Below are 24,380 nucleotides of genomic sequence, written 5' to 3' on the forward strand. Positions count from 1 at the left end.
CAGGAGAGCGGGAAGAGGAATGGGGGCTTCCGGAGGGAATGACAAGGAAGAATATTGGAGTCACCAGGGGCTGAGACAACCTAGAAGACGGAGAAGGCAACCGGCACCATGAACGTTTTGTTCTGGCTCAGTCTCAGAAACAAACATTAAATAGAGGCAATATCAGAATAATTTGGGCCAAGCTGCAAGAGAAGGTAAGAAATTGTGGAGGGGCGGTGGGAGAGGACAGATCACGGGTCGCAGCCAAGCTTGGGAGAGGGACAGGGTACGGACGGGTGCCAAGTGCCATCTGGTGCCACTGGGAGAGGTGGTCAGGGTCACGGGTGTCCTGATGCCAGAAAAGACCAGAAAAAAATGAACACGAGAAGCAGGCAATAAACAGGGCTGTTACAGCCTTTATTTATGGCATCATTTATCCCTAAGGCATCATCAGGTGGTCTGGGAAATACTGCACATGAATCTCTTCCCCCACACACACTATTCTGTGCGTTACTGCTGCTGCAAATAATCAACACAGAGGAAGAAAAAGGTTTATGGTCAGAGTTTAGCTTAACTTTTCCTCAGTGGCAAATGCAAACCATCGTGGCAGCCGCGCACCAGAGAGCCGGCGGTGTGTTTCGGTCTTAAAGGTAATATGGATTCCCGGCGCCGACATGGCGGCATGGAAAGGGTCAGCTGGGGGAGCGTGAGGGGCACCCGACCGCCTCCCCTCCCGCTGCCGCCTCAGCACCTTCGCCAAGGCAGCGGCGGCGCAGCCGGGTCCCCTCAGCGCCGGGGGCGGCGCCCTCTCCCGCTTCCCGCCCCCCGCGCGCGCTCAACGGCCGCGCTGGGGCCTTCTGCGCATGCGCCGCGCCGCTGGGGCGTTAACGGCCGGCCGCGCGCGCGGCGCGTTTGAACCGGGCGGCGGTTGAGGGCGGCGGCCGCGGTGCCGGGCGGCTCCGGGTTTCCTGCACCGCCGCCTCCTCTAGCGAGGGGGGCTCTGGTCGCTGCTGCGGTGAGAGAGGGGCGTGCTGAGGGGAGGGGAGGGGAGGGGGGTGGCGTGGCGTGGCCCCTTCGATAAAGCCGCTGTCCCTCTCCCCTTGTAAGAGATAACTTGAATCTTTCTTTTTAACTTCTTATTTTGTGAAGTTATTAATGCTCTAGACGCGGAGGTACTTGCACTGGATTAGAATTTAAGCCCAAACGGGTATCAGCTGCACGAAAGCTTATTAGACACATTTAGTAGGTGGAAGACACTAGTCTGCGCTACCTTTCTGTAAGTGGGATATCGCCAGCAAGGTGTCACATGTCAGAAATGCACAAGTGTCGCGTGAGAATAAGATAATTAGCAGATAACTAATTTAGCAAGCTTATACTAGTTCAGAGTGTTTTTTAAAACAAAAAGCAAAACAAAAGCTTTATTTTCAGGTATCAGCTCTCCACTAGAGGGAGCCTGTGCAAGTCCTATAAATACAAGAATTGTTAGAACATTAGCTCCTTTAAGCTGAGGCTTGTTATAGCATAATTGGGGAAGATATATTTCAACAACTTTTTTTTTTTCCCTCAGTTATTTTCTAACAGCTAAAATATACTCACACAGGACTAACCAGCATACAGTGATACTTTTTGTGCTTCTATCTTTCATGGAAGTACACATTTCCTTTTCCTTTAGTTATTTGTCTTTAAATTTAGTTTAAATATTGATCATCTGATGCAATCTCTCAGAGCCATATAGCAGTGACTTATATAAATCATATTTCTTCCTTACTACAGTAAATTTCTAACTCCTATAGTAGTGAACCTCTTGATGCAATAAAGGCTCAACCAGATTCTTGGGGGTTCATTATACTGATATTAGACTCTATTTATTTACCGAATTTGGGCATATTGCTCTGTGTAGTCTAGCATCAATCACTTTGTGTTTTCTGTCCTGTTTTCAATTTGGTAAAGTAAATAGTAGTTACTATATTTACAGCTTCAGCTAAGTAAAATTTCCATTTGCTTCTTTGACAGATCAGGATCCATTTTAAAATTCTGCTTAAATGCTTAGTGTTTGCAATGTAGGTCTTTAATTACTGCATTCTTTTTTTTCCTCGGTAGGACAGTAGAGGAATATGGCCTCTTCAGATCTGGAAGATTTATGCTTGCACATCAACATGAAGATATCAACTATCAAAAAGACTCTTCAGTTGAGAAACATAGGTAACAGAAATTAAGAGCAGGGTTTGGTTTGGTTTTGGTGGGTTCTTATATAGAGAGAAATGTGCCTGAAAAGGTCAGTGGGTTTTCCAGGAGGGGCTGGAGATCTAAACGCCCACCTCAAGGGGCTATTAGTAGTAGTGCAGAACTATGGGGTATTTTTTGGCAGTAGTAGTCATTGTTGTTCTTATCTTGACTGTGCCTTTTTTTCCTCCCCAAAATCAATTGTGTAATTTTGAGAACACTACTCCTTAGTTTAGTGTTAATGGAAGGTGTCAATCTTCCCTGCACATCCTTGCAGGAAGTGGGGATGCTCTGATGAGGCAAGGAGTGAAATGTGACGTGAAAGTCTACTAAACTACTGGGAGTGAGCAAGGATGGCAAAATGGGAACATCATCGGGGAACTAGAGACAGGTGCCAAGCAGAGGACATGGACTAAGTGAAAAGATGCTCCTCTGAGATACTTGGAGACAGGTGGTTAATATACTGTGTATTCTATATACTTAGTGGGAAAAGCTCCAGATGGAAGAAGAAAAATATCTTAGTGAGTACATTAAGCCTAATTACAAAAATATGCAAAGGAATGGATGGAAGTTTATACAGGGGTCTTTTCTTCTAACGTTCTAGGAGTGCCTGGCTGTGATGTAAACACACTATTTGTGGGTAACAAATTTAATTAATTGATGTACTGAAATTAATATTAATGTTTTAGGTTCATCTCTTAACCTTTCTTAGGCACAAATCGATGTTACATAGAATCATAGAAATGTTGGTTGAAAGGGACATCTGGTCTAACTCCCTGCTTGAAGATGACCCTCCCTGAAGAGGACAGTACCTTTCCAGCTCTTCTGAGCAGAGGGTGATTATGATGGAGAACAGGGTGCTCCAGGCCAAGCAGCTGTGGGAGCCAGGTTTCATTTAAGATCTTCATCCTCCATCTGCAAGCTGCGGTGGTTGTAGAAACAGCTTAGTGCTTTTCAGCATCATGCCAGAGAGGAGCCTTTATTCCTGCAGCAGCTCTGAACTCCCAGTTGGCAGTGTGCAGCAGGCAGTTGACAGACCAGAGAATATTGCTGCTTCTCCTGGGAAGATACAGTGGTTGGAGAGGATAGAGTTTGTGGGTAATCAGCCCTCGTGGGAGGGGAGGGAAATGTGGTTTTGCTTTTGTAGTGGTGGTGGTTTGGTTTTTTGGATTTTCTTGCTTAACATTCTTTCCTTGACAGGTCAAGAGCCATCATTGAAATCTATGCTCTGTAAAATAGGACATGAGATGGTTCTCCTAAATGATCTCCTGAATAAAATGGAAATGGAAGTTCAACAGCAGGAAAAACTGAAGAATTTGCTCAAGGTAATCTTTTTTTCCTGTTTGTAAAATATTGAAAGATTCAAAAATCCTTGACAAGCCCCTAGTTGTTCTTTTCTAGATCTGAAGTGATACGTTTGGATTCAGGAGGCTGCTTACAAGTGAAAAGGTGTCTTGGTTGCAACAGTGATGTCATGATCAGAGTACTCTGTTACTGCAAATCTTGCCAGTAGGCTTTGGATCAGATTTTTCTTTCCTAATCAAATCAGAAATAACATTATTTGTAAAAAGAGAAACTTTTTTCTGGAATCATTTTATTCTTTTACAGAAAGAAATCTGCTGAGCAAACATGTGATGGGAAGCGTACGTAATCACCCACATGACTGAGACCAAACTCAGAATTCGATTGGCATGTTTTGTGCTCATTTAAATCTTGTTGCCCAGAATTTTCTTCCAGTGGGCAGCTATTGTCCCTTGTTGTTAGCAAAATAGGAAATAGCTTGTCTGCAGACTGTATTCCTGATTCATGCTGCAGGGTTCAATTATAAGTGGCTATGCTGGTGACCTTTAGGTACTTTTAGTGCTTTTGTAATGGTTATAATTCCGTTATGACAACGCTGTTGCATCTGCTTTTCTTAAATTTCACTGCTGGTCAAACTTGGTAGAAGAGAATTATGTGGAAGTAGTGAACTACTAAGAAAAAAATCTGGAGATGCTAAGGGACAATGGCAGTCTGCCACCATGTCAGAACTAGGCAGTGATGTAAAATAGATCCATTGTATAAACACTCTTCTTCATTGCCGCTGTTCCCCATTTCTCAGTGTAGTAGCTCCAGCAACTTTTAAATGTCTTCTTGTTAGCTTCATTACTGAAAATTAAGTCTTTTTACAAGAGTTGCTGGCAGTAATGATAGAATATGACTTCTTTAAGCAATCATTTTCTCTGGAAATGAGGATGTCATTCCAGACTGCTGCCAGGTGGAAGGATAAACATTAGAATGAAGCAAAACTGTTAAAAATTAAACAGCTGTCTCTACAAAACTGTGGTAAAACTCTGGGAGAAATGATATCATGACATAAGCAGCAGTGTGTCTAGATGTTGAGGGCTGTCAATCTAGGAAAAGTTATTTGCCGATTTAGGATTGGGGTGTGGCATGGCTAATGGAGTCCGTAAAATCACGTTTTTGATAGTATGCTGCTTTGTGGCAATTTTATGTCATTCTGCTAGTAAGCAGTACTTGGCTTGCATACAACTCTTAAAGTAATTGCGAACATACTCTGTGAGCTTGGAAGGAATCAATGCTTCGTAGGGGATGCATCTGTTTTGTAAGACAAAGTAAATAAATATGATTACATTTTACTGAACAGCAACAAACACTTTTAAAAACCTGTGAAACGCTACACTGCTAGTGAAGAGCACTGTTCAGGCACCTGTTTTTTGTGTTTACAAAATTTGGGTGTCTTCCTTCATAATACCTTGCTGCCTTTAGATGTGATGTCTGAGTCGCTTCCTATTCTCTCCTCTTAGAGAAGTATTTCTTCTGCTGTTTTGTTCCACACATGGTGATTCAGAAGCCTTGGGAGAATCAGAAAACATTCTCTGTAGTCCTTTGCTTTTTTCTCTTGATCAGAGTCTTTCTTTTTCAGTCCAGATAAGAATGGGATGCTTCCCACAATACCCCTGTAGAACCTATTGATAACAACATAGTTATAGATAGGAGTAGAAGACTAAAGAGGTCACAATAGCCCATAAAAATAATGTTTTTATAAAACTGGGACTTGGAGCAGACTTACTGGGGGATTATTAAGCAGCTTTCCAGCACAGTGAACACTTATAAAACCAACCAAACAGAAACCCTTCAGCTCTTTGGGGAAAAGCTGATGAGTGTCACAGGCAGTAGCTGTAAAAATGCTAAGCTTATTGCAGGTAGTGTTGCTCACCTGGAATGATAAAGTCTTGGAGAAGGCATTTGCTTGTTGTGCCTGCTGATTCTCCTACCTCGTATGCAGCTGTGCTTTCCACATAATGGTGTTGTCAGAACTTTCCTGCAGAAGCGGGGAAGGTGACAAGAGAAAGGAAGATGATGCACAACAAAGAATCGCTGCCTGAAAAATTCATTGCTTTTGTGCTAAAAGACAAAAGAACTGCTTGTACCAAGATAACCCAAAAGCTCAACAAAGTGGGGCCAAGACTGTCAGAGATGCTCGTTAAGTTTAGAGTTTGTGGTGTTCTTTCTTTTCCCCAGTTTGGTAGACATACAGGTTGTTTAGGCTTGAATGGAAAATCCAGAGCACTGCTTTTCAATATTTACACATTGACAGTGTGGCTTTATAATAATGAATACAGGGGTCTGAATGAGTGGTTCTATTTTTAGATCTATGCAAAAGCTATGGAAACTATATGTTCAGTTAGAATATTTACCTGTTGTTTTTGTATTGCCTTCATTTGTTATGTTTTCTTGAAATTACTTTTGGGAACGTAGATGAGTTTCCTGAAGGAAGAATTTCCTCTTCCTACCATTATCACAACCTTTCCCCTGCCCACACCTGCTAGGGCATATTGTTAAAGATTATTTCTTGCCCACTCAGATTTCTCTGACATTTTGAGGACATGCACAGAGAGGTTCATGTTTGCTCACTCTTAGCTTTGCTAGTTGCTCTTAGGGGAATTAGTTAAAGAACTGGGATGATGGGGAGAGAGCAAACAACACTTGTTAATCAAGTTATGAATTATTCTAGCATTGTCCTAATAGTAAACTGATTTCATTTGCATCACATTAATAGTTTCAAATTTCTGAAGTCTAACATTAATTTCAGGAGCTCCAGAAGTCTGCTGAGAGAGATCAAAATGAAGCACATCACCTCCGTGAGAATATTCCTCCCCATCTGCCTAAACCATCTCAGAGCTGGTATGTGATACTTGAGCGTGGAGGTAGCAGGCTGCTGCTAGCAGTGTGCAGCTGCAGCACTGTACAGCTCTACTCCTTCTAGTGGGTATTGACTGTGAACTTCTGGGGCCCTGTGCTGTCATATATATTGACCCATAGTTTTCCCCCCACTGATTATTACCAGATACTTGGCTTGTGCTAGGATCCTGTCAAATTCCTGAAATAAAACCTGTAAGATACCAATTTGTTCAGATGGAAGCTTCCAGTGGCAGCTGTGATATTATAGTAGAAAGCTAGTTCTTCTATATCAGTCTGAGCATTGCTTCCTTTAGAACTGCAAACATGCAAATTTGACAGTTGCAGTGCCTCAGTGAATGGGCTGGTGATCCAAATTTGGGGTCCTTAGAACTGAATTTCAACATAGCTCTTCACAATACCATAAAACAAAAAAATCCTCTAACTTGAGCATCTTGCTGTGGGTACTTGAATTACACTTGTTGTTTTTTTTTCCCCACCCCACAGCCTGAAATTCATTTTAGCTAGTGCTGACATCTGCCTACCTGTGAGAGGGCTATACCAAAAAAGCTGTTCAGAATAAAGTAGCTGAAATGAGAGAATGAGACACAGGTGCGTGAAACAGAATAGCACTCTATTAATCAAAAAGCTTCTAAGACATCATAACTGCGAGGAGGTTTCTTAGAGCGGTCAGCTCTTTCTCTGGCCTGCTGGAATCGCCTTTTAATTTTGAGTGATGTGAGTGTATGCCAGATGGGGGTCTCTTCCTAGATTCTGATGTCGGGAGATGCCAGCCTGTGTTTCAACCCTTGTAGCTTGTCAGGAAGCAGTGCATCAGTCTGTTTGAATTCAGTGCTCCCAGTATGTGCCTTGAACCTATCCGCTTCATCTGGTCTTGCTCCTAGTGCCAGACAAGCCTCAGGTTGAAAACATTACAGGCTTGTTCTGGCAAAGTAAAAACTTAAAGATGTGGAAACAATGTTACAGAAGAGAAAAATTAACTGTAATTTTTTGATTGTATATAACAGTATTCTCATCTGTTGCCTTACTGTTTATATTAAAACTTGGATTAGTCTTAGCTGGTAAGGTCAAAGTGATGATGTGTCCAGGAGTATTTAATCTTCTGAATGCTACCCTTTAGACATGAACCCTTAGTTTGGGAAACAACCTTCTAAAATATGTCCGGAGAAGTCTTGTTCCTATTTAATTTCCTTTTCGTTTTCCTGGATTTCAGAATTGCTCAGCATCATGGTGTGGCATAGAACGGAGCTTCCCCTTTCACTCTGTGTTATGTACCAGATGTAGGGAGTCCAGCAGGTGGCACTCGCTGTCCTCTGCACTGCAGTCATGTTCCATGGAAAGCGGGACGCTAGGTCTGAAGGTGTAACATCGTGTTCTAAATCAAATCCAGGCCTGCAGCTGAGTATATGGGGCACTGCTGTGCCATTCACTGGCTTGGGCTGTGGGCCCTATATCTTGAGGGTTGAGACAGAGATCCCTTTTTTTGTGGTAAGGCTAGATCAAAGAAGAGTATCAGTTCTTTGTGATATGTCGTCTTGGTGGTACTTTAATTATTTCTGTTGCACTTTTCACCCCAGTTATGTCTTTGTATTTGATGACAAGGTGACATTGAAATTGGCCAAATGCATCCTTCTCTTTGCTGTCCTGCTACCAATGAGTAGGAGAACAGCTAGGTGGGTGGCTGGTCAACAGTTCAGCGTTCAAGGTTCTGAGCTGAGGGTTTAGAGGAGGGGTACATTTATAAGAAGTAGTGTTGTAATAATCGCTCAAAGCAGGAAATACCTTGGATTTTTTTTGCATCTTGCCTAAGAGAATCATAGAGGCTGCTGGATGGTGTTGAATTTCTTTGCTTCAAAAGATTAATGGATGAGTCAGGCTTCCTAAGATTTGAACTCGTTTCAAAGAACTGTGAAGTATTTCAAATCTGCCTGTTCGACTGCAGCTCTATGCTCTGGCTCATCTGATAAAATGTGAGGCCTCATGTTCTGTGAAATGTAATGGTACATTGAATTCTTAACTGCTCTGTACTGCATTTGGATTGCTTCCAGTTCACCTGATAGCAGTCTTTCTTGCAGAGAAATGAAGAGCTGTAATGAGGTCAGCTAAAATACAGAATTTGAAAGGGAGTAGGCTTTATTTATTTATTTTTCTTTCAGAAAAGATCATGAATTGTGTTCATCCGACATAACAGATTGGTTGAAACTTACTTCTGTGATTGAGCAGACCTGATAACATATTGGTATTCTCCTGACTACTTACCTGCTATTTATACACTTAATATTCGTTCATCTTACAGCATCACTGGGCTAACAGTGAAATGTGGAGAACAAACAAAAGTCATGGAACCGGAACGTGCAAAGAAATCTATAAAAGAGCCAAGATTTATTAAAGAGGCAGCCTTAATAACTGCGGAAGAATTTGAAAGTGTTCCTGCGTAAGTAAGCATGGTTTTTCTTAGACCCTGTCATGCCACTTTGGGAGGCAAACAGGTTTGGGAAGGTGAACTCTTGCAGAACCGAGACTGACAGAAATGTTTTGAAATTTTAAATGTTCCACAGTATGAAATATCAGGCTGGTAGCACCCAATAGTTCTTCTGTGATACTAAGGAACCTGAAAATGATGCAGATAGAGCTGATTAGGTCCTTTTTTATGTATATGTTGGGGAGATTGGAACTAAATTAGTTAACTAAGTTAAAACAAAACTGCTTATCTGAAAAGTCACTTTAGTTTTATGAACAGAAACATATTAGCTAATAGTTAGGTTCACCTCTTCTTTTGAGAACTGACATTAATAAAATGAGCCATCGTCTCATAAGATAAAAGATAAGCCTACGCTTAAAAGAAAAAACAATAAAAATGCTGTGTTAATTGACCTGGCTATTGGTGTCTGAAAAATTCAAGTTTTGACTTATGAATCTGTTTTGAGACAGGAACAGAAATCAAAGTTGTTAAAAGCAAAACCCATCTCCCACTGAAATTTTCTGAGTTTCTGGACTAGGAAGCTGGTTTTCTCCCTACCATCAGGACCTGGTTAATAAGTACCCTTGCTGGAAGGCTTTCATGTAGGAATAACTTTTTCTTAAATGGGATTTTGGGGCAATGACAAGTATTTCTGCAAAAATGAGAAAATTCCTTTCATGCCTAAAGCTAAATTGTTACCTAGATTCTGAGTTCAGTCTGTGCCCTGACAACCCTTATTTCAATAAGAATTTTTGTGCGTGCGTGTCTGTGTATGTTTTTCTTGGGGCTCTGCCTAGAGCTTCCAGAGTTTTCAGGTGAGCAATGTACATTTTCTCCCACTGATTGCTCAGTCCTTAAATGAAGGAGCCTGAATGTTGAACTAATAATGAAGTATTCTTTTGGCTGCTGCTTAGAAATGCGCACCCCTAGCATTTTTATTCTGCAGATTACCTCCAGTGTTTGTGGTGGTTTATTCCTTTAGGTACTTTGCTCCTCATAGAATTTTGGAAAGGTGAAGCTGGAGCATGCAGATTCTTGGCCTTTGCCCATGCTACAGCAAGGAAAGTAGACCTAGACCATGCCAGCCAAATGTTGTTTTAAATTCCAATTAAAGCTATGATCTTCCCCGATAACCTCTTCAAGTGTTCCGCTATCCCTGAATGTAGAAGGTTTTCCACTGGTGTTTGTGGGTGGGGAGAATGGAGACAGGGGCTAACTGGATACTACTGTATTCATTGCTGGCTTATAGAAAGATTGTATCTTTGACTGTGTTTATTGTGCTATAGAAATATTTTTATTCAGATAGGAAAAATGCATGTTTGATGTACTGTGAGGGAGATTTCCATGAATTTAAATAGATCTATTAATCTACCAGTATTTTCTGTTGTCTAGCAATGTTGTAATATGTGATTGGGGAGCCTACTACGCTTGCAATTTCACTTACTATTTAGTCCAGTCTAAGCAGCAAATGTTTATAACCCAAACTTTCTCATACCTAATATATTCTGCTAGAAGAATCAGAATTTGGTTCATGTCCCAGTTCTCCAGGTCAGTCTGCAGTAGTTCTGACGTAGGATCTTTTTATACCTGCTGGCAATAGTAACAAGGGATACTACCGCATTTTTTTTGCAGCTCTGGTCCCGAAGCTGTGTGACTGTGCTAGCACAGGACTGTGCCTATGCTAAGTTCATCTGAAAGACTTAATAAAGCACGACTGTATCATTGTGCAGGAGTCTAAATCCCTTACCAGTTTGGTATCATGGGTTCTGCATCAGCTAAGAATCTCATTTCCCAGCTTCCTTTCCACTACAGCTGTGGGGAGTTTTTAACTAAAAGATCTAGGTGTTTTCACCCCCTTTGTGCTGAATGTGGATGGGAATCTATCCCAAATGTCTTCAGGGCATTAAATGGAACATACAATCTCCAGTGACTTGATATTTTAGAACTCTGCAGGAGATATTTAACAAAGGCACATGCTGTGTTTAGGTGCAGATATGGAAGTACCTTGATCAGATAGAATACTCTCACACAATAAAAAATTTGCAAATTATTTTAGCCTTCAAATCTGTTCCAGAAATATCTTTTTTCTTCCTGGAAAAAAATATCTTGCATAGTAGATGTCTCATTTAACTGAGGCAAATTAAAATGCTCTCTTTACTCATTCTCAAATTTTTTTATAAAATAAAATATATTCATTTAAAAAATATAATAATATTTTTAGAATCTACACTTGCATTATAACTCTGGTTTCTCAGAAGCTGGTAACGTGGGGGAATATATGTTTCTTTTAGTCTAGGTATTTTTGAGGGAGTGAGGGCTGGCCATTAGGAGGATTTTCTCTTTTCCAGTTTTATATACATAGTAGATCAATGTTATGCTTTTCTCTGAAGAACATACTACTGTGTTTTGGTTTTCATGCCTATGGATTGAGGTGGAAAAATCATGTTGTGTTACAGAAAGGACTTCTGTGGATCAAAAAAATCAGTTCCATGGTGTTTTTTTTTTTAAAAAAAAAATAGAATTGTGAGTTTTGAATGTGTGTGGCTTTGGTGGAATGAAGCAGATTTGAAATTTATTTTAAATCTAAATTATATGGATGAATTTTGAACTTATCAACTTAACTGCTATATTTTTATTTTAATGTATGGATTGAACTAAATGCCAACATTTGTCAGTTTGTTAGCCATAGCTGGATAGAAAAATGAGAGGACTGTGGAACAGCTTGAGTTTGTGCATAACTATAAGGATCATGTAGAAGAAAAACTGCAGACGCTTTGAGCAGCATTTAGTTTCAGATGAAGGCACCTACATCTAGGTGTCTGTGACACAGATATCTCTGTGCTCACCGAGTGCCTCAGCCCCTATAATACCTAGTCAGTATAGTCAGTCAGTGAAGCCAGAAAACAACTCAGCTGCCAAGGGCGTATTCAGTTACCAAATCATAGATGTCTAGTGCCATTGAAGATGCTTTGGCGCATCCTGCCAGGTTTTTAGTTACTGCGTATTCTGTAGCTCCTGTCATCCGCTAGCCCTGGGTGAGCATCTTGGATGCTTGAAGGCTTCTCAAGCAGCACTGGGCTCTGAGCTTTAGGAGAGGCGCTCCTGCCTCTCTGTTTCTGCTTCAGGATGAGCTGAGTCGTTCCTTGACTTTAACAACTGTGGTGGCCACATCTCTACTGATAGTGGGAACATAGGAACATAAAGAAAGGTGGTTTTACACTTTGGAAGTTAATCTTCATAGTATACAGATTTCCCCATGACTTTATAAAAAGGATGAGGGCCACAAATAGAGCAATAAATTGCAGCTAATATAAATAGGCAGAGTACTTCTATGGTTGTGGGTTGTTATTCATTTGTGCTGAATGTGACTGCGTTTCAGGGGTGATAGAGCTCCTTTTATTTGAAACGTTGTTATGAATGCAAAGTAGAGTGTTTATATAAAAATGGCTGCACCTCCAACTTTATTCATATTTTGATTAATCCAGATTCAAAGTTGAAAGCTAAACTTTACTTGTAATCTGACATTAAGTGTTGATCTGTCTGCATAGTTGTTTAGATGGATCTACTCTCCAAGGTTTCTCATGTTCTGAAGGTCCTGCACTTGCAGTGGGATTCGCTTTCTTGGTTCAAGCTCAGCACCTTCAGGTCAGGGTTTGCTGCTTTTTAAGAAGCTTGGAAGGCAGCTAGAGCGGCATAGTTTTGTGCAAACACTGTGCAGCATGTGTTCACTGCATAAGGCAGAGGCTTAAGGGTCACATCACTGATTTGGAGAAGACACTTGGGTATGAAAGAGTTGTCATACATATTCACGTAGGAAAGATAATAGGTTTAATCCTGTAAAATACCACTTGGCTTTTGTGTATAGTTGCTAAAGATCCTGTGGTATTTTTACTATTGCCATGCATTCCCATTAAAGTCAAGTTACAAACCGCAGTGTTTGTATTTATAGCAGGGAAAACAATGGCCTTGAGTGACTGACTGGCTGCAAATAACTTGGTGGCAAGTCAGTTTGAAATCAGAGCAATTGCTTTGATTTCAGGGATTCTTACATATCCAGTGCAGACTTTTTTCCCCCCAGTAGTGACTATTTTAAAATCCACAACAAGCACTTCCTTTTAGTTGCTGGCTGCAGAATGCCAACCCGCATTCTGTTTTGGAATATTGAATTTTTAATTAGCTACTTGTGCTTTATATTCTTTGCATGTTTTTCGAAGACTGAGTTTTTGCAGTCAGATTAAAATGAGGGGACAGTTTCTTGTCCACTGATCTCTTCAGTCTTATTGCCCTACAGCTTTTAGTCACCTGATGGACTGACTGAAAAAAATAATAATTTTTAAAATGAATTGTAACACTTTTTTAATAGAATATTTATAATTCCACACACCTGCAAACTGGTAGTGAACCAAATACAAACAGCCAGACTTGATTTGTTCTGTTACCACCATTCAGTCATTATGATAATTTAAGTTGAAAGATCCTTGGGAGGTCTCTAGTCCAACCTCCTGCTCAAAGCAGTGTCAGCTATGGGGTCAGACTAGGTTGCTTAGGGCTTTAACCACCTGCATCTTATAAACCTCCAAGTGTGGAGACTGCACAGCCTCTCTGGGCAACCTGCTCCCCTGCTTACTGTCCTCATTGTGGAAAATTTTTCCTTATATCCAGTCTGAACCTCTCTTGTTTCAGTTTATGCCCGTTGTCCCTTGTTCTCCTGCCCTGCACCACTGTGAACAGCCTGGCTCCATCTTCTTAATAACCTCCTCATAGGAGGAGCTGAAGAGGGCAGATGATGCTGTTCTCTGTAAATCACTTTGGAAGAGAGTTGGAAATGATGATGATACATTGGAATAGGGTTGCTGTATGTTGGATTGTGGAAGCTGTAAGGCAGTTGCTTATTTTTAGTGAATCTAAGTTTATATTGGAATAATACCCCAAAATGGCCTAAAGGAGTTGGAATAAGAAAGCTTACAGTCATCTCAGCCTCTCCGTCCCTCTCTGTGTACAATATTCCCATTGTTGTTATGTGAATTGGAGCATGAGGAAAAGGTATCCGAACTACCAGAGTCCTGTATTGGTAAGGCTGTACAACACCATGCCATGCCATGCAGGATTCAACAATCTAGGCATGTTAGCCTTGTGCTGCACCTGTGATACAATATCCATTTTAGCATGTGGTGAAACTGTAAACTCCATAACAAGGCACTAAAGCCTCATTTTCCCTTTTTTGAAAATAGTGGTAGCAGCAGAATGCTTTTCACTGTGCCAGTGGAGTCTAAAAGGAGTAGACTAATTTTTGGAGGCTTTATTCCGTGCTTTAGAGATCAAAGGTGCGTCTTTCTAACAAGAGAATGGCAGCCTTGTTTTTTCAGGCTTACCAAAATAACAGGCATTTAATGTTCTGAGAAATTAAAAAAAAAAATTGTTGCCATTTCTCTTCATTGCCATTTCTCTTCATTGTATTTTTTACATTTCTTTGTGATAATAATTTAGTGCTATGCAGGGGTGAGTGCATTTACTTCATGAGAACATTGCAGCAGGGTGGAATGCAGAGCTTTTTCTGATGCTATTTGTTTATGTCCTACTGCTTGTGTCCCAAACGTGTCACTGGAAAATATGCAATAACATCTGAAAAATTACCAGAACAAAATGTTTAAATGCTTTATTTTAAATGCTAAATTTAGCCTAGGCTTTTACTGCAGTGATTTCTGAAGTTTTGTCTTGTACTTACTTTACTGTTTGTCAGATATGTTTCAGATTTCATTTCCATATAATTGCTTCCCAGTTTGTAGCTTTGCAGTCCATTTCCTTTTCTGGAATACATGTCTTTACATTTATAAATACAGAATAGCCTTACTTGCAGATAGTCCACTGTTCTAATATTTGCACATCACTTTATCTTCTTGTGCTTCTTGTACCTCTAGGCTGTTGTCAGCAAATATTACTATTTTGATATTAGTTTTATGAAATGCTCCGAGAGCTCAAAAAAGGGTGGTGGTACTGTAGAACTTCTGTGTCTATATAGTTAGCTAGGCTGCACAGTAAAAGGAAAAAAAAAAACCCTGATATTTCTTCAAAAAACAAAGGAATGCCAGTGAGATAAAACAAAGATTATTTAAGATTATGATATGAACTAAATTGCATTCTTAGGCAGAAACATTTAATTTCAAAATTGGCTTTTTGCCTTGTTTTCTGCACAGTTGCTTGATTCTTCTACTTTAGTAGTTTGTGATGTGCTATAACCACAACCTTTATTCTATTTTGAATCCTTCTGGCAGTTTAAGCTCTGGATATTTTTTTACTTCTTAATTTGACATTCTAATGTTTCGTTTTCCTGGTTTAGGTTTTATCATGATTTTTTTTTTCCTTCAACATTATTAAATGATCAAAGAAAATGAACAAAATGACCTACTTTGTTTATTCATTAACACAAAGGAGAGGAAACCATCTCTACCTAGGAATAGTATGTTCAACTAGGACTTAGGAAAGAGAAAAATAAACACAGCGCTTCAATTCTGAGACTTTCTGATTAATCATTTATTTATTTATTTATTAGGTACATGAGAGGTCGTTTAACATATGATCAAATTAATGCGGTTGTTCAAGACATGAACAAGGCTGTGGTTAGCAAGTACAGGATCCTGCATCAGCCATTGAAATCTATGAATGCAGCTGTCAGAAATCTCTACCACCGGTTCCTGGAAGAAGAAACTAAGGATACAAAAGGTATCTTTTACGTTTGTTAGCACCAAACTCATAGCATTTGGATGTTGCAGTCCAAGCATAAAACTACTCGAGAAGAGCTTAGATGACTTATGATAGCAGGTGCTTTTCATGTTATGGTTCAACCTGAAACATCTTGTTTTCAGAAAACAGACCATCAGGTGCATTCTGGAAGTTGGTGGAATAGCCTAACTTGTGGGAGTGCCTAAAAACATCAGTCCTGAAAAATTTTGGAAATCCTGCTGTGACTAATTCTCAGATGGTGAACAGAAAAACACAAAACAATCTGTAGACTTAAAAGGGCTTTCCCTCCCTTCCCACTGTGGGGTGCCACAGTCTAAATCGGACTTGGCCCTGGACAGCTCCTGTTTCCTATGGAGGCATCAACAATGCTTTGGCAGCCCAAAGCAGTGAACTTTTGTTCTGGCTCTATTGACTGAAGAGAGTGGTTCTCCCTTGATAGAAATGAAGGAGAATAAAAATGAGATCTATCTGCAGATAGTATGCTAGACCACAAAGGCCGTAAATGTCTGTTTACTATGGAGACCTGGATAGTCACCACGATCGCAGCAGGAGCCTAGTTTATTCATGTCTTTTTGTACTAGCTTAACATGCTGTCTCCTGAGCTAGTAACAACAGAGGAATGGATGACAGTGATAAAGTGGTACCTGAAATAGCAGCATTATTTCCCAAATAATTTTAAATGAAAACCACTGATGCTGGCCAGTGCCCAGCAGGATATTTATATCTAGATAAGGACATGGGTTCTGTGCCTGCAACAGTGCCACAGTAGCTTATCAAAGGCTCATACTAGTTAGCTGTTAATAACAAGACGATGGGCTTTCCGCCTGACCTCCTGTGTAAGAACCTTGGCTAGATAACTATTTAATCCCATTGCAAGACCTCGTAACTCTTCCAACTGTTTTCCTACTCCTTTGCTGCTACTTGACAAATGTTTAGCTCATCTAGTACCTGCTGCAGAATTTGCATTCTTCAGAGACAGGATGATGTAATCTTGTACTGGGCACTGCTTATGAGCTTCTGGGTGAGGTGGTATAATTTAGGAACAAGGATTATTATTTTGACTGAATAGTTTCCCCATAACTGACTTTGGCTGCTTTATCTATTTTGACTGAAAGCACATCACTTTCACAGTGTGTTGTAGCAAAAAACTTCAGAATGCACAAAGTTTTAATTTGGAATTGCTATGAATAAACTTGATAACCAAACTGTATGAAATGAGTTTTCAATTTTTAAGCTAGAATGGACATCAGCTATTTTAAAAACTTAATCTAAAGTTGGGAAATGTAATCAGTCATGCCGCAGTGGCTTTGCGGAAGAGAGAGGGTTGTCTGTGTATCTTAAGAAGTTGTCTTGTCTCTAGAAGCATAAGGGAGCATAATTGTACCAAAATGTCTGTCTGTCTCAATGTACAAGCTGGCTGTATTTTACAGGTTCATTTTTCCAAAGATACGTGACACTAGATCTCCAATATTAGAATCTACTTTTGGACATTCCTTTCCTTTTGAGTACATGTATGTAATCTATTCCTGGGAGTACTGCATATGTCTAGCTTGGAGATGTCCTTAGAAAGCCCTTATGTTTCCAAGTTTGGACATAGTGTGGAGCAAACTCTCTTCTGTCTCACTGAAAGAGAGCTCTTCGACATCACCTTGATGTCTTCTTCTCAATTTCTACTCTTAACAGAATGTCCTTAGCGTTCACCGTATACCAAAGAGTTGCCTTATGATATACTAAAACTTTTTTCTTTACTTTGGATTTTGTCTGATCAAGATTGTCTCAATAATATGGCATCGTGACAACATCGCTAGCTCCTAGGTTTTTAAATGTGGCTCTTCTGCGGGGAGGGAGTTCTGAGACTGTGATCCTTGGCAGCATCAGTTGCAAAGAGAGCACCATTCTAGCCCCTTGAGAAAGGTACCACTAGTTAGAGAATCTTCTGTCAGAGGATGCTTTGTTGTGTGTGTGAAAACTGTTGAGGCTTTTAATTTCTTCAAGTACCTGAGAGCCATTCTTCATTTTCTTGTTTATGTTGGAAAGCTCAGTTATGAAACTAGGACATTCAGCATTTGAGAGGTTGCTCTTCTTGTATGTGACTAATCATCTAGAAAGTCTAGAGGGAGGTCTGGCAGCCTGTCAGATGGTTCTTATTTGACCAGCACAAAATGATTAAATGTCTTTATTCATTGCATTTTTCAGGATGAGGTTGTGCAGTCATTGATTTGTTTGCTTAAATTTCTACTGCAAGTGTGTGCTTAGGATTCCCACTGTTCCTCAGCCTGGGCTGGTTGCCAGCTGACCTGTGCCTCTGATTTCCAGATGGGAAAAGATGCTGTCTAGGTTGCCAGGGTGGCTTCCCGCCGAGTAAGGTGATTTAGTAAGTTAGTTTAGTTACTTATTTAGTGCATGGAGTTGCTATTTCCAACCAAACCATGATGCTTTAGCCAGCTCTGGTTTTTCAGTGAATGACACCTGATTGTGCTGAATGTTGCTGCCCTGAATTCTGGGCAAACATTAGAATAGATCATATTCCGTACTGGTTCAGGACATTTTGATGTTTCCCCCCAATTGCGCAATTGGTGTGTGGAGTATCCCTGGATTCCTAATACTTACAACTTGCCTTTTTGGGAATGGATCTCCGTTGGAGTGCACCATTTAGATATGTTGCCCTATTACTGGAAATTACAAATAGAGTCTTCATCCAACTTTTTTGTTGTTTTTTTTTTTTAAAGTATTTTATTTATGCGGGACTCTTCTTTTCCTACCAGTAATGAAACTTTTCCACATCTTCTCATCTGTATATGAATTTGACAGTGTTGCAAGCTCCCAGTAGTTTCCCAGTAGTATAGCTCTGTTTGTGGGAAGATCTCCAAGCTTTTGCCAGTTATTGTGTCTGGAAGATTCTACTTCCTATTAGACATCTGTGTCACCAACTCTCAAAACGGCCCTTCTTTATGTGAGAAAGTGCAACTCGTTATGCTTTGGGTCCATCTGAGCAACATATTGTGGCACCATGCCCTATGATGGGCGTTCTAGGGTCTCCATTTTAACAACTGTCATATTCTTGGACGTACCTTCAGAATGGAGTGTGTCCTGTTACATGACTCACAAGATGAGCAAGATGAGATTTAAAGATAAAATAATGTTTTACGTAAACACAAACTTATCTGTGTAGGCCTGTTAATAATATTGTACTTACCAAAAAAGATCAAAAAAACCTTCCTGGCAGCTTCAATTTTGCAGCTAGCATCAGCTACTTTCTCCTGGGTTAAACTGGAAGCTCTCTCTCTTAACTTAATGAAAACAGGAGACATTCCATCTTATCTAGGATGATGCTGCCTCTGCCTCACTCCTAGGGTAAGAGGAGGAGGAGGAAGGTTATCCTTCTCCTTTTTCCAAGCTAGAGCACCTTTAGCCTTGCTAACTTCTTTCTTACAAGACTGGGAAGCATGATCCTGTGGAAGAATAAGGAGAGTAAGTAGAAGGAAATAATGTAAAGATAATTGTATGTTTCTTTCTCATACCTTAATTAGCACGTTCCCTAGTTTCAGATTGCTTTTCTTTGTTACAGTTTTGTGGAGATGTGTGGTTAAAACCTTATATAATATTACAGGAAGTATTAAATGTACAGTCGTTTTACTAGAACTATAATTATTTTCTCTCTGAACAGTGTAAAAAGACTGAATATAAAATCACAGATAGCGAAATTAGGGATGGGGTGCTTGGAATAACTCCTTCCTTCCTTCCTTCCTTCCTCTCGTGTGCACTGTTAGCTTGTGGGCACTTTCTCTTGGGATTCTGCTGCAGGCATTTCAAGTGCTCTAGCTCCAGTTCAGGCCTCAGTTTCTTATAAGCACATGATAATGAGAATTTCCTTTTTGAAGTAAGTAACCAACTACAAGAACAGAGGGACTGCCAGCTCTGATGGCAGATCTTTCTCTTGCCATTTTCTTAAACAGGCATAGAGAAGATGCTGTTCCAAGTGGCTATTTTTTTTTCTTACATTGTCTTAATAAAGCATTATTGTTCCCCAAATCAGATAGAAGTCAGAGACCTGCCAAGCAATTACTTGGTATTCAAGTTACGCTACTACTGACCTCTGTTCCATGATTGAAACACTGAAGTGTGATGCCTTTCTTTGTGAAGCTGTGCTGTGATCCTTAAGCAAACCCTGAGCATCTATTTGCTTTTGCTCAGGTCAGTGCTTTGGGCGTCACTAAGAGTGGAACACATATGGGCAAGCACTGAAAGAGAAGTTCCTTGACTGTTAGTCGGCAAGGCTCTTCTCGATGTGCTGTCCATTTACTTCCTACGGTCCCCACCTTGCAGTACGCCAGTGGAGTACCTTGTGTCTGGGCTCTGTAGTGCTGGCCCCACGTGGTGGTTGGCACTGCCACATGCTTTATGCCCCAGTAGGGGAGCACGAATTGTTTGAGGGGCTTTAGTAGATACAGCTGACAGCAGACTGACCTCACTGAGTGGAGCCTGTGGACAGAGCAGGCTAGTTGTGCTTAATGTAAAGGTTAGTAATCCTGCTTTCTGATGTCAAATTTAGAGTGTAGGGCAAAGTTCTTGAGATAGTGTGAGGCAATCCTGCTGCTGACTGTATTTTCATTAATATGTGGAATTGTTAGAAAGAGAGTGGATTGTTACTTTTGAAATATTAATTGTATCCTACAACATAAGTTCTATATCAAGGTCTCTATTTGTTTTCCAGGTGAATTCTTTATTGTGGAGGCTGATATCAAAGAGTTCACTCAGCTGAAAGCGGATAAGCGCTTTCATAGCATCCTCAATATCCTGCGCCACTGCCAGAGAGTGAGAGAAGTCCGTGGCTCCCGACTTGTCCGCTATGTCATCTGCTAGCAAAGCTTCCTGGACTCTGCCCACCCAAGATATGGAGGGCTGAAGCACGAGATGCAGACACATGTCTGCAGAGAAATGGTGTGGGGAGGCATTTCCAGTCATCCCTTTTTTTTTCTAAAAGGCAGTAGTGCAAAGCAAAAATTGCTCAGATTATCTATTCTAAAGTAGGTTTGGGAATATTAAATGACCTTGAAGTATTTGAGTTTTGTTCTGAAAACTTGAGAGCTACCATCTTTTGGTAAATTACAAATTCAGAACAGATATTCCATTGACACACCTGTGGTTACAGGTGGTTTTAATCACATTTTCAGGCCAGTACTCAAAGTCTCTGCATGTTAATGTTCCTTTTGTGTTTGTGAGGTGGAGAATGTATTTAAAACTGTGTTGTTACTCAAAGGAAGCATTTGTGTGGGGTTTTTTTCTTTCCCCCTAATGCCTCAAACCAATTTCCAGATTTCCTTTTCTTAAGCTTTTCCTTCTTATCCTAATTGTATGTTTTGAAGTTTCCTGCATCACTTGAACAGGAAGATCTGAGGTAGTTTAAACATTTCCAGACTGATGTTTGGTAGTTCTGTTAGCCATATGGTTTTCATACTTCATCATGCAGCCAGATTTTTTGCTCAGTCCCCTCCCATTAGGATTGAAACAGTAGAGCAGTGGATTTTAGCTGAAAATGTTGACTTTCACTTTAAAAATATTGATTAAACTCTTTACAGTTTTTATTACAGAAGATTGCTTTCAAAGGACTTATTAGTGTAGTGAATTCTAGAGTAGAATGGTTGTGATAAATTTCAACTCTGCAAGTAGTCAAAATTGTTTTTGACAAGAAAAGTTGTTTTTTTTTCTTCCTTGAGTGTGTACCTGTTGTTATACTAACCAACTCATCTAAAATACCTTGTGCTGTACATTGTCGGCAATAATATGAATGAACAAAAGACCCTGAATGAACTTTGAACCTTCTCACTAAAGAGATTTTGGCAAGTGTTAAATAAACCTGGATTCCTGGGTTTTATTTTCTTAGTTATTTTATTTTTTAATGTTTTGCTCTGGGATGCCAAGATCCAAGCTAGGGTCTGTACTCTGCATAGTACTGGAATATATTCCATGTTCAGATAAACACACAGCATAAGATGAAGTACAAAATCTGAATTTTGGTTTCTATAGCTGTCAGTTTGGTCCATCTGTTGCTTTCTACAAAGCTTATTTTACATCAGATAAGCTATGGAGACTTGCATCCATGAATCATCAGGTCCATTTTATTTTTTTGCCCAGCTTCATGTGCTGTAGGCAATTCCATGGTGGACTTCTACAAAGAATCTCTTGCTTAACCAGTACGTTACTGCGTGAGAAAGCAGGTGAGCACCCAGGGCTTTTGGCATACTAAAGCACTGGAAGTTGAAGTTTGAGGAAGGACCTGTGCTAAAGTTGAGCTGATGAACAAGCCACTGACAAAATGGAGCCTGAGGCAAAGGAGAATGCTACTGTCTGCTCTTTGTCGTCAAAAGCTGCCTTTTTCCTCTCAGCAGCCATTCCATGCTTTGTCCACTCTTTTTCATCCAAAATCCTTGGTTGTGTTTGGCTGGAAGAGAAGAATGGATAACTAAGTGCCTTGTGTTCTTTGTGCTCTTTAGACTCTTTCATACTGAAAATGCAGAACTTTAGGCCTTCTATTTAAAAAAAAGAAATCTTTTCATAAAGCAGTTGCACTGCCTTGCCCTTTATTTCATGTTTATATTTCTGAAATTTCCTGTGAGTGTGCTCCAGACTAACTTCTGTTTTTCTTCTGCTCTCCTTTGATCATCTGACTCATCTCTCCAGCCTGCACTAGGTGGAGATCCTGTTGTTTAGGTGTCACTAGAGAATGCAGCTGGACTCATGGATGCAGGGCTATTTCAATAATTTACAGTATGTTGACCTTTTCTCAGGGATTTACTGGGTGATTATATGCTTTAACTTTAAAAGTGCGGGGAAGAAGTGGGAAGAGACAGAAGAACCAAGTGTAAGCAAACACTTTGCAGTAAGGAAAGGACGAGGTATACAGGAGAGCTCTGGAAGGCTTCCGAGGAACTTTGTAATGGGCAAGGTGGTAGTTTGGGAGAACCAGACTGACAGGAGCCATCTAATGCCTTGATTATCTTCAAGGAAAGATAACCGAGATCCTTTCTCAAAGATTGTTTAAAAATTGTTCTTCTCAAAATGTTTCATTCCTACTGTTCAAAGCAGGAGCTCTCTGGATCATGAGCAGAGCGTGGTACCTGTGCGGCTGTAGGCACAGGAAGCGTTACAGGCCTTGCAGCTCTGAGGAACGGCACAGCGTTGGTGTTGGCCCAGCGGCTGCCGAGCCGGCGGAGCTGCAGCTTCCCACCTCGGGAGTGGGAAAGGCGCTGGATTTGAAGGTTGGAGTGGAGGGGGAGCAACAAAACGGTCAAACCCGCAGCTGGCGTGCGCTCTGACGGCTGGTTTAATTGCAAACTGCAGCCAAAGCCTAACTGCCATTTCTGAAACGGGTGAGTCCAGCCTGGACCAGCTGGCAATGCGACTGCCTTCCCTGCAGTGCAAAGGCTGCTGCGGGCAGCAGCTCTTCAGGCTTAGGTGGAGGCTGAGGTCTTACAGATTGCCTTCTGCTAGCTATTTTCAAAAAAACCTAAACAAAGCTACCGATGCCGTACCAGATAACCTTGCTTTTGGCTATTCGCAGTTAATGTCTGATAGTTTAGTCAAAGATTCTTCTGTTCAGGTATCATCACTGTGGTGCTTTGCTTTTTTTTTTTTTGCTTTTTTTTCTTTTTTAGTACTTGTTTTGGTCTCAGTAAGCTCAGTTGCTGCTTTAATTGTTTTTTCCTGCCTGTAATTTCTTTTAATGTTTTGTGCTGGGTATTGCACAGTTTGTGATTAATTAGATGTTGGTTAACAGCTTTCAGTCTTACTATGAAGTTTTTAATTTTCTAAACTATTTTCCCTTGGGCAGATTCTCACAAATGTGCTCGTTATTTTAACCCCGTATCCTGACATTGTGTTTTCATTATTTCTCTTGCTTCTCATGAGGAAGACTAGCCACAGATTGTGGTCGCTCACTATTCCCTTGTATCCTTCTTCCTTCAGCAGTTAATGTTGAATTGTGAGCTGGAAAGTGCGCTGGTGCCCCAATTTCAGGTTCTCCAAGAGTTCCTGTCTCCTCTCTTGAATGAATACCACAGTGTTTTGGGGCAAGGTGTTCTACCACAGGAGTCGCCCCAAAACATTACAATTCAGCTTCTTCTGGTGTATGTTTGCTTACTTCTTTCTTTGGCCTGTGCCTCCCTTTAGCTTTCGCCAGCATCCAATTGGCAATAGCGCTAAATACCAGTAAGCATTTCTGACAGTCCTGCCAGATGGTTTAATGAAATACCCCTCCAAAATTTAGCTAACTTAGAGCTTTCCAGCGCTAACTTGTATTCTTCCAAATGTCAGCTTCTCTAATATTTAAGCCTCATAAAACAAGGAAGTAAAACAGCTAACACCAATTTAATTACCTGCTATGTGAGAAAGAAATCATATGTTCTTCCTACAGCCTTAATTCTGTCCTCTTCGGGACGCGACTCTGTTTGTGCTTTCACACCCGTTGCCTTCTACGCCCATGGGCGCAGTGGGAACTGCAAGGGAGAGGAGAAACAGCTGATGAATATGTATTTGGTGAGCAAATTTACCTCCTTGCCCTCGTCTAGACAAAATAAGGGACGTCATGTTGGAGATGGTCTGATATGACGTGGTAAATGCCTTGGGCAGAGGCAAAAAGAAACCTGCTAAACTTGGCCTTGCTGGTCAGAAATCAAACTTCACCCTATTGCCCTGTGTGCGGTGGGTGGCTCTGGAGGCCTGGAAACCTGCCGTTTAACAACAGCAGAAGAGCTGCCTTGCGCAAGCCTTGCTG

General features: G+C 40.7%; 1 protein-coding gene across 3 annotated transcripts; it reads left to right on the forward strand.

Moving 5' to 3' along the window:
• The first annotated feature begins 862 nt into the window (after positions 1 to 862).
• On the forward strand, positions 863 to 21,482 carry SKA1 (spindle and kinetochore associated complex subunit 1). Of its 3 annotated transcripts, XR_010886864.1 has the most exons (8): positions 863 to 994; positions 2,080 to 2,181; positions 3,403 to 3,527; positions 6,299 to 6,390; positions 8,702 to 8,839; positions 15,417 to 15,586; positions 19,644 to 19,801; positions 20,322 to 20,401. XR_010886864.1 is itself a non-coding variant. In XM_067315605.1 (7 exons), the coding sequence occupies exons 2-7, from the start codon at positions 2,094 to 2,096 to the stop codon at positions 20,468 to 20,470; spliced, it is 762 nt and encodes a 253-aa protein (XP_067171706.1). In that variant the 5' UTR covers positions 863 to 994; positions 2,080 to 2,093; the 3' UTR covers positions 20,471 to 21,482. The 3 variants fall into 3 exon arrangements, 2 of the variants coding, with proteins under 2 accessions (XP_067171706.1, XP_067171707.1); XM_067315605.1 differs by lacking the exon at positions 19,644 to 19,801 and having other exon boundaries at positions 20,322 to 21,482; XM_067315606.1 differs by lacking the exon at positions 19,644 to 19,801 and having other exon boundaries at positions 2,085 to 2,181; positions 20,322 to 21,482.
• The last annotated feature ends 2,898 nt before the right edge of the window (positions 21,483 to 24,380 follow it).

Source organism: Apteryx mantelli, chromosome Z (genome assembly GCF_036417845.1).
Source record: "Apteryx mantelli isolate bAptMan1 chromosome Z, bAptMan1.hap1, whole genome shotgun sequence".
NCBI classification, from domain to species: Eukaryota; Metazoa; Chordata; class Aves; order Apterygiformes; family Apterygidae; genus Apteryx; species Apteryx mantelli.

Excerpts from the sequence above, each read along its gene's own strand:
- SKA1 (XM_067315605.1), top strand. The coding sequence starts at position 2,094 with ATGGCCTCTTCAGATCTGGAAGATTTATGCTTGCACATCAACATGAAG. Across the intron at positions 3,528-6,298 it reads AACTGAAGAATTTGCTCAAG|GAGCTCCAGAAGTCTGCTGA; the intron begins GTAATCTTTTTT and ends CATTAATTTCAG. Across the intron at positions 15,587-20,321 it reads AGAAACTAAGGATACAAAAG|GTGAATTCTTTATTGTGGAG; the intron begins GTATCTTTTACG and ends TTTGTTTTCCAG.